This window comes from Danio rerio, chromosome 14 (genome assembly GCF_049306965.1).
Source record: "Danio rerio strain Tuebingen ecotype United States chromosome 14, GRCz12tu, whole genome shotgun sequence".
NCBI classification, from domain to species: domain Eukaryota; kingdom Metazoa; phylum Chordata; class Actinopteri; order Cypriniformes; family Danionidae; genus Danio; species Danio rerio.
In genome coordinates, this window is record NC_133189.1 from 19,742,966 (window position 1) to 19,753,569 (window position 10,604).

Below are 10,604 nucleotides of genomic sequence, written 5' to 3' on the forward strand. Positions count from 1 at the left end.
AGTTGAAATATATAATGTAAATAATGCATTTCTTGAGTTACTACTGTATGATTAGGCTTCAGTAAAAACTGGCATTGGTTTCTTTATAAACAAGTTTTCACTTTTTCTAAGAAAATAATGTGACCTAGTTAAAGGAATCTTTTCCGGAACTGGTGCATGGTTTCATAACTTTTCTTGCCAAGATCTTTATTGGTAACATTTCTTTGTTTTCAACTCAACAGTTCCCAAAACAGCCGAGAATGACACATTTACTGACTATTTACTGGGAATAAATAAACAAAAAAGAGGCCAGAGTATTTCAGGAAAACCTGAAGGCAAAACAACAAACCTGGGCAGTCACTAGGTCACTTTGAATAAATAACTCATCGCACGGGTTCTTAAAATACTTGCTGTGAAAATTGGGTTACTCTTTATTTTAAAGGGCTCCTGTCATGCAAAAACAACTTTTGGAAGCTGTTTGGACAGAAATGTGTGTAGTATAATGTGTACACAGCCTCATTAGAGTGGTAAACACAGAGTGGTAAAACAAAGCCTTAAAATGTCAGCCAAATGTCAGCGATTTTGAGGCCAACCACTACGTGACATAGAAGTGCAGTTATTAAATTGTTTTCGATTGAAAATCACGTATTATCATATTTTAGTGTGGACATATATTACCATGTCCATAAAACAGGATTTGCAAAGAAACTGGGATTAAAAGATCTGTTCCATCTGTAGCTATTATAGATGCAAAATACAGTTAGCTTACGGTTTATTATATACCTCGTTTTTTTTAACAAGGTTTTCAGTTCAGTTGATGACTTGACACATCAGTATTTTTTAATTTTTTTTTGTTATTCTAGGCAATAGGAACAATAGGAACGTTTATGAATAAAAATGTACACTAGTTCGTAGTGTATTGCAGCTATAATAATAATAAAAAAATTAACACTGAAATCTCATATGTTGCAATCCTATGCTGGTAGGCTATCTGTGGAACAAATAAATTCCTACATTTTGAAAATAAACATCTACTGTACATGTGAACTTAATAGACATAAATTGACCACTTCAAATAAACATATTTGTACTTCAGTAAACATAAATAAACCATAACACTGCCTTTGTTGTTTTTATATGTCTTTCGGAACCAGTAGATTTTGTTTGCTGGAAGGATTCAGCAAAGGATTGTTGTTTTTTGGAGGACTTTATTACCTTCTCTGCTATCCTGCCTTCAGACAGTAATATTGTTGGGTAATGGCGCCACAATTGTGCAGTCACGTTGGAAGTGTTTCCGTTTCAGTAGGCTATAGCAGCCTGATCTCACAAGGAAACACAAGTATTTTACGTTTGGTCAGTTTAGTGGCTTATTTGTACGAATTTGCACGAAAATGTAGGATTTTAAAAAAGAGGTGTGGCACCCAACCCCACCCCTAACCATAACCATCATTGGGTGATGAATTAGATTGTACAAATTCATACGAATTAGCCACTAAATCAAAAAGTTACGAATTGCCGTGAGATTGCGTTGCCAATACATCAAACCAAAATGTCGCCACACCACGTATTTGAAAGACAAAGTTCTCGTACTGTTGCCTCACTACACTGCCGCTTCCCATGTTAAAGTTTGGAATGATGGTTAAGCGCCCCCTAACTTTAAAGCATATGATTCTATATATACTTGTGGGGAGAGTTTCCTCATCTCAGCTTGTAGACTTACAGGCACACACAGTCATTTCGGAGAGAAATAAAATGCACATAAATTATTTAAACGTAAAACCGTTAAACTCACAAGCATGTATTGAATGGTGGATGTTGTACCGAACGGTTCAATATTATATTGAGAATTGTGGCATCCCTAGAAGCTATGTTTCCATCCACCTATTTTTAGGCGTATTTTGAATATGCACATAAAAAATGGTTGATGGAAACGCCAAGATGCGCATAAAAAACATATATGCGTATAACTGAGTGGGATTAACATTTTTTTTTTTTTTTTGCATTTACTGCATGTCAGTATTGTCTTCTGAGGCGCAAGTCGTTTATTAAATAAAGAAAAGATTAACACAGCTTGTCTTCAGCATATTTTGATTTTACTGTTGATATTTTACTTTAGATAATCAGAAAGTGACGATTTTGTTCTAATGGTATGTTTCCACTGAGTGGTACAGTTCGGTACAGGTCACCTTTATCAGGCCTGCAAAAGGGTAACAATAGTGTGCGAAATAGCCTACTGTAACATCTGCAATTATAAAAAAATAAATAAATGCAACACATATGAACACACACAGACCCTTACAGTCTACCATATGTTACCAATTACAGAAAAACTACACAGCATTTAGTCCTTATTTGGGTTCAAAAACAACACACAACATTTAGCCTACAGTAACATCTCATCTGTATCTTCACCAGCACATGTAACATCTTGTTAGAAAGTGATTCCGTCATTCGAGTTCATAATAGTCCAAAAGGTGATGATAATAGTTAAACATTGCAGTTTGATCATGTTGGTTGCTGAAAGAATCATTTGCTCCTTTGTTTTTTCTGGTTTCTCTTTCTACTTTTTTTCTCTGTAAACCAATAGCGTTCAGCTGCGCGTCTTGCTCTGCCCTTTGGTACCCTTTTGTTGTGCTAGGTACCCTTTCGAAAGGATACCCAAAAAAGTGGTATAGTTCGCTTTTTGGTACCTTTTGACAGTGGAAACGGCGATAAAAGCATACCGAACCGTACCGTACCACTCGATGGAAACAGGCCATTAGGCAACCACGATTTTTTTTACAGTGTATGGAATTCATAACTGCTTGAATCATCGCAGTTGCATAGTGTCAGCTATAAAAGAGGATGCTTTAATCACACGACATAAGTCCAGGATTGTAGATGCTATTTTTTTTCACAGTAACATAACGGATCATATATGCAGCATATAATTACTTGTATGGTAGGTTTCCTGTCATATTTTCCACAAGTAGATGTGTAAAAAACGCAAAACATGTTAAAAATGCATGTGTTTGCTCTGATTCAAAGATACTTTTCTATGTCTCCGGTTTTCAAACTAAGAGTCCCACAAACATAGAAAGTTTAATATAAACCTAGATAACCTAAAAAATAAGGGAGGAAAATGATCATTGTTGTAATCTCACTAGAAAACATTGTGAATAATCAAAAGCTGCCTGGGGTATACAAGGTCTGACTGATCTAAAACTCTTTTTATTCGACTTGGCCACGCTATACTTCAGATTTTTCACCTTCAATGGTCTTGTTTAAGACATTCTGTTCACAACATAAGAAACTACATTTTAGTAAACTTTAAGGTTAGTGTTAGAACAGCAGGCTGATTTTCAGAGTTGTGCCAAGTGCACACTGTGATTTTGGCCATGTGAAAAAAAAAATTGGAAACATTCTAAAAAAAAAATTGGGTCCCTGGTGAGTATTCTGGATCACAATTTTGACATTCACTGACAGCCAACCGATTAATGGCTTTTGCAATCAAATTTTTTCTCTGATAAAATTCTGGCCATGTCAGAAAACATGAACATTCATGAAATGTGGCTTTGTTTCTTGACCTTTTATTGAGTTTATTTTTGCAATCTGTACATAAATCTGAGATCATTCATTCCTCATTTTAAACTAATGAAAATGGAATAAATTGTCTTTTTTCCCCCATCTGGTGTAGTTTTCATACTACGATACAAAAACAGTACAGGACAGTTTCCTAAACAACTTGATACTTTTTCTCTGTTAATGTCTCATGACCCAACCATTGTTATAAGCATTAAAAAACAATCATTTGAAATTTTTATTTCTAATTTATAAAAATACTCAGGGTTATGAGACCTTTATACTCTACAAATAGCCTTTTATTGACTTTTTAGTAGACAAAATCAAGATATTGTATAAAACAGAATTTTGTTAAGTTTGGTTAAGTTTTCAGAATCAGACATCTCCATAATTCAATTTGAAAATGAAAATAAATAGAAAGAAATGCATAAATACAAAATATAGTAAGCTTTAAATTTACTTACCAATTTACTTTTTAAATCATCCTTTTTAAAAGTTAATGTCATTCAGCAAAAAAAAAATAAAAAAATTTCAAATGATAATGTATAATTTTCATTTTCAACAACTCAACAACAACTCAAATTTGTTACCCATTATCACAACTGGTAAGCTGCTACAAAACCAATAGGTAAAGTCATAAAGACTAAGTGGTTTTTGCAAACAATGACCTACATTTTAGCCTTTAAACATACCATCATGCATTTATTACCTCCTTAGAGTTATCGTTAAACGAATCCATTTGTGTGATCAATCCAAACTCATTTGAACATATTTTCTGTAGCTTCTATTAATATTTCATTTGGTCCATCGTGACCAAATAGAGTGACATGTGAGACAACTCAAATGAACAATGAGGGATGGTTGACAGAAACTGACCCCAGATTGAGACAGGCGTAAAACACATGTCAAACCCATTAGATGTCGCAATCCGGCTGGGTCAAAGCCCAATTTACATCAGAGGAAAATTTAAAAACCCTTTAAGCAAGCTCTCAGAAATGGAACTGGTTTGCAGAAAACCAAATCCAAACAGCTCTCAGCAAATTAAGTGTCGAGAAACTGGAGAGACTTTGAGAAGGGCGAAAAACGTGAGCATGTGGAAGCAATTACTGGCTGCAGGCGGGATCGGTTAGCTTTCGGCTTGCCGGGTTCTTCCACGCTGCTGAGCCACCAGCCAAGTCTGTTTCGACAATCAACCAAGCCCATAATACTACCTCCTCGACTGACTGCAAAACTCTCTGGAGCTTCATAATGCTGCTTTCTCTATGCATATCAGGTTTGGAAATGAAAAAAAAAAAAAGTGTGAACCTTGATTCAAACAGTGACTCGCTTCGCCGAAACCGAAGGGGAATCCCACATGGAGTTGTAATGCAGTGCGAAGAGCTCGACTCTACATCTGGGAGGGGTCAGGAGGTTATTGATATTGTAAGACTGTGGGGACTGCTGGAAACGCATAAATAGCTGGAAGAAACACAGTAATCTTGCAGTCTTCTTCTGAATGCCCGGGCACAGGTGACCTCCACTCAGCTCTTCTGCAGGAAACCTCATCTGCCTCTGCAATCCCTGTAAGTGTTTTATGTTTTATTCATGCTGCACAGTGCCGAATTACTTAGGTTTAATTTTGATCAATACAGCTTTATAGAATATACATTTAAACACTGTTTTACTATTTAAAACTTACAGACTAAATTCTAGTTTAAGTGTGGCAATGTCCAAATAACACTAATAATTAATGCCTAAAACGCTAATAATTAATATTAAATATAAATTGTAACAGTCTACACTAATTTAAATAATCATTTATTTAAATAATTAGATATATTTTTTAAATATTGTCATGTTTAGAATCACTTTTAACAAACTATGGCATTTCATTTCCAGTCTGTTATTTGCTGAATATGCCATGTAACAGTGCCTGGAAAAAACAGACAGAATTTGGTTATCCTGACCTACATTCCTTCTTCCTTAGTCAGTGTATGACACAATTATATTAAATCACTCACAGAGGCAGCTTATGTAAAATCTTTCATTTCCACATGTTTCACCATTGTTACTTGGTTTAGTGAAAGGAGTGGTCCAAAATGTCCAAACCTGGTTATGGCATGTGTCCACATGCCCTGCATGGTAAAACGGTTATTGTTCCTTTGCAGAACCAACATGGAAACAATGACATCTCTGAGAGTGAACTGCTGGCTGACCATGACTCTGGCCCTGCTGAGTGGAGTCCCTGCAATGCCGGTGGATGTGGACCGCATGTGCACGGCCCCTTCCACGGCTAAGTACCGACTGACGTTTACTGGCCAGTGGACACAGACTGCCTTCCCCAAGCACTACCCTCTGTACAGGCCACCTGCTCAGTGGTCCCCTCTTATTGGTGAGTGGCTGCACTCTTAAAAATGAAGCTTCTTTATCAGCATTGATGGTTCTGTTAAAAATCTTAAAAATTTATGGATCATGAAGGTTCTATAGGGGAACAAAAATGGTTCTGTTAAATAACTTGATAGTTTCTGGTGTACTTAAGGATGTATACGAAAGAACTGAGTAGCAGAACATTTGTTGCTTTGCTTTTTTTTTTTCTCTGCACCATATGTTCAACCCAAGTCTTTGACATTGTCCCTGTCTCAAGGGGTTTACCAAGTAATTACAACTTCAACTCCTCCAAAAGGATGCCAAAGTTTGTTGATTTGCAGTCTTTATAATGAAGATTGCATAAGAGTTTTCCACAGAAGTGAATTTGCAGAAAATTATTTTGGGTTCTCAAAAAAATAAGTTACAAGTTTGAAGAACTTTTTAATAATCTTAAGAAATTTGTGTAGAACCTACGTACAACCATAGACACCAAAAAATTAGTGTATCTTTTAAATATGGCTGATCAGTGATTCTTGCAGGATTATTAAATAAAATCAAAATGCATCTATTTCCTATAGATTCGTGTAAAAATACAAAGATTTAAGTAACAGGGATGCCAAAAGCAATCTTGGCTCTAATGGATGACCTTCAACAAATTCTGCCTAAAAACATGTACTAATTAATTTCCTGTAAAAAATAAAAATTCTCCTATGAGCCACCGTACATTCACACACTGTTCCTATGGGTCTGAGCACAACAAATATGAAGGTGCTTGAATATCATGTTATGCACAAAAGCAGAAGTACACATCGAAAACTCATTTTCATTTCAGGAGTAACTCACAGTTCAGACTATCACCTCTGGCAAAGGAATGAGTACGCCAGTAATGGGGTGAGAGAGTTCTCTGAGAGAGCAGAGGCTTGGACCCTGATAAAGGAAGTGGAGGCAGCTGGGGATCGGATCCAGAGCGTCTATGGCCTCTTCTCAGCGCCAGCTGTGGTTGCAGGAACTGGCCACGCAACCACAGAATTTGAGGTCTTTGCGAGACACTCTTTGGTAAGTACACTGTGCACTGCAGCAGGTTAAAGACAGGACAAGCATGAGCCACCCTTCAGAAACTAAATGCTGGTCCTGTGTATGATTATATTTATGCTACACCACATCGTTAGCCATTGTTTAATTCAATTTGGACCCCCTTGTCTGACTGTACTGTATTGTTAAATCTTTCAGTTGGTCAGAAACATCACTGTGCTGACTAGATAAATCAGCTAAAATTAGTTTGGCTAGACTGGGAGACCAAGTACACCAGCTGAGACAATCCAAGACCTCTAAATTACCTGGTTTAAGCTGTCACCATAGCATGGTTTTTACAGCTTTTTAAATATTATATATATATATATATATATATATATATATATATATATATATATATATATATATATATATATATATATATATATATATATATATATATAAACCACAGATGTTTTCAGTCAGAAAGTGTGGACACTGCCATACTTTTGGGACTGGCTCTCTACATGCTCATACTTCATTGGCCTCTCAGGCATTCCTTATAAAATATTATAGAAAGAATTATAAATAATAAAACTTTCCAAATGAAAACAAGCCAGTGGCAACTCAAATGGGCTAATGAGCAAGCTAAAACCGCAGTGCAACTGAACACTAATGGTCTTCTTGTTTTGCAGCTGTCCTTCATTGTTCGCATTGTGCCAAGTCCTGACTGGTTTATTGGAGTAGACAGTCTGAACTTGTGCGAGGGTGACCACTGGAAAGAAAACATAAGCCTAGAGCTCTACCCCTATGATGCCGGCACAGACAGTGGTTTCACCTTCTCCTCGCCAAACTTTGAAACCATTCCTCAAGACAAGGTCACTCAGGTAATGTCTAAAAGACATATATTTATAACATTTGGTCAGGTCTTCCAACCTGACATAAAGTTTCCAAACCAGCAGACAAACCTGACTTGGAGACAAATCAACAGAAGGAAACTTTTAAAGGCTGCATTTAGTTACATCATTTCATCAGACTCAACCTACTTTGGAAACCATTCCCTGCTCAAGAGAGATGGAGAAAAAAAAATTAGCTTTGTCTTCTAAAAAATCTGAAAACTCAGAGTACACTTAAAGAAATAAGGATACAAGATTTATCACAGACGTTCTACCTTTTTAAAAGGTAAACAATTGCACTAAAACTGTCAATATTGGTATCTTCAAGGTGCATTTTAGTACCTAACGCTTACATATTAGCACCAAATAGTACAGATGTTTACTGTTTGTTACAAGGTACAATCCCACTAACAGCTTTCGTACCTTTATATCTGATGTATTTGTTAGACCACCTAACCAATATTTTTTTAAGGTAGGCATGAAGATCTTGATAGGAATCTTGTTTACAGATACAGCTGAAGTCAGAATTATTAGCCCGCGTTTATTTTTTTCCCCAATTCATGTTTAACAAAGTTTTTTTTAAACCATTTCTAAACATACCAGTTTTAATAACTTATTTCTAATAACGGTTTTATTTTATCTTTGCCATGATGACAGTAAATAGCTTTTGACTAGATCTTTTTCAAGACACTTTTATACAGCTTAAAGTGTTTTTAAAGGCTTAACTAGGTTAACTAGGCAGGTTAGGGTAATTAGGCAAGTTATTGTATAACGATGGTTTGTTCTGTAGACAGTCGGGAAAAAATAGTTTAAAGGGGCTAATAAATTTGTATTTAAAATGGTGTTTAAAAAATTTAAAACTGCTTTTATTCTGGCCGAAATAAAACAAATAAGACTTTCTCCTGAAGAAAAAATATTATCAGATATACTGTGAAAATTTCCTTGCTCTGTTAAACATCATTTTGGAAAAATTTAAAAAAAAAAAAAATAAATAAAATAAAAGGGGGGCTAATTTTGACTTCAACTGTATGTCTTTTTCTCAACAGATAACCTCATCATTCCCAAGCCACCCAGCAAACTCTTTCTACTATCCCAGATTGAAGCACCTCCCCCCAATTGCCAAAGTCTCTCTAACCAAGATCAAGAACAACCAGATCTTCAGCTTACCCATCCAGCCAACACAGTCCAATCAGATCCCAAGCGGGAATGAAATAGACGGGCCTCTTATAAGTAAGCATTGAGAATTGTTTGTGATGATTTGTGATATGAATGAGGTAATGCTCTTTCAAAGTCTCCCCATATACAACCCCTCACCCCCTGAAATATGAATCAAACTACATTTGAATTGTATATTCATATATTCCGTTTTCGAAGAAACTCTACAAATCCTTAGAGAGAAGCTGTGGTGACTGAATCACAGGCTGTAGAAAGGTTTATCCATTCCCATGGTAACCAACACAACAAACTGCAACAAGATAATGGAGGCCAACTCGTTTAAAAGTTTCTTGCCACTCAGCACTCAGGAAGTGTTTGTCATGGACGTGAAATGTGTGCTTTTATTCCATCCTTCTGTTTTCCTACTTGCACAAAAGTCCCTGTCTGTGATACATATCAACCTTTTACAAGGTCAGGAGGATTTCTGGAAAGCATCAGTGAATCGGGACATCTCGTAGTCAAAATGAGAAGCAATTAGATCATAAGCATACAGTAAATTTAGCATAAAAATGATTTAGCATTTCAGCAACTTTCCATTTTGTTTCTTCAATGATTGGTGCTAGTTATCAGCCATTTTGTGAACATTGAATGTTTTGGAAGACCAATTCAATTGGTTTTTGTGCATCTGAGAGAATCCTGCAATATATGCTTAATATATAACTTCTACTAAAAATACATTTTTATACAACTCTAATCGCCAGGGACTTCCAATTCAATTGATTAATAAAAAATAGAAAAACAAGATATTAAAAAAAGAAAACATTGAATAACTTTTTCATTAAACTGGATTTGTTAGCCTTTTTAATGCAAAATTGATCGCCAAAATCAATTGACAAGTATCATTGACAAGTACAAATATAATAATCTGCTAAACTTATGATACTAATCAACAGCTCTCTCTCTCTTTTTATCCACAGATACCCCTCTGGACTGCGAGGTGTCTGTGTGGTCACCTTGGGGTCTTTGTAAAGGTCAGTGTGGTGAGAAAGGGGTAAAACACAGAACCCGTTATATTCACATGCATCCTGCAAACAACGGTGCTCCCTGTCCATCCCTAGAGGAAAAGAGACTCTGTATCCCTGACAACTGTGTGTGAATGTAAATCAGATGAGCCTCATCCAAACGGAAGAATCTGCAGCTTTTAAATGAGACTTTTTTTAAAAGGGAATGACCGGTTTCTTTAAGACTTTGATGGGTGATTTAACAAGCTGAAACAGTCTAGGCCACATATCTCAACTTTAAAAGGAAACTGAAGTATTCAAAGCAATGAAAAGACATTTAAGTTCATTGCATATAAAGGTAAAATATAGGGAACTGCAGATGTCATCAGCAACAAAAAACAAAAAAAAAAAACTTCAAAACAGCAGTGATAACAGGAGTTTAACTGATTTTGTTTTCACTTTCACACACTGTCCTCATACACTGTTCATGGAGTCTGATGCTCTCTGGTGGAAAAAATCACTGGTTTCATCATCACACTCAAAAGCTGAAACACATCTTTAGTTCAAACTACTCTGTTCTTGTCAATATATGTTGCATAAGTGGATGAATTCTGTACAATAACTGCAAAACTGTATATAAGTTGTAAATACAAAT

At 35.8% G+C, this 10,604-nt stretch overlaps 1 protein-coding gene across 1 annotated transcript; it reads left to right on the top strand.

Moving 5' to 3' along the window:
* Positions 1-5,022: 5,022 nt before the first annotated feature.
* spon2b (spondin 2b, extracellular matrix protein) lies at positions 5,023-10,341 on the top strand. The gene is given in 6 exon segments (NM_131008.4): positions 5,023-5,102; positions 5,688-5,911; positions 6,719-6,942; positions 7,593-7,784; positions 8,840-9,023; positions 9,926-10,341. Coding segments are annotated over 5 exon segments (996 nt in total). The 5' UTR covers positions 5,023-5,102; positions 5,688-5,694; the 3' UTR covers positions 10,105-10,341.
* The last annotated feature ends 263 nt before the right edge of the window (positions 10,342-10,604 follow it).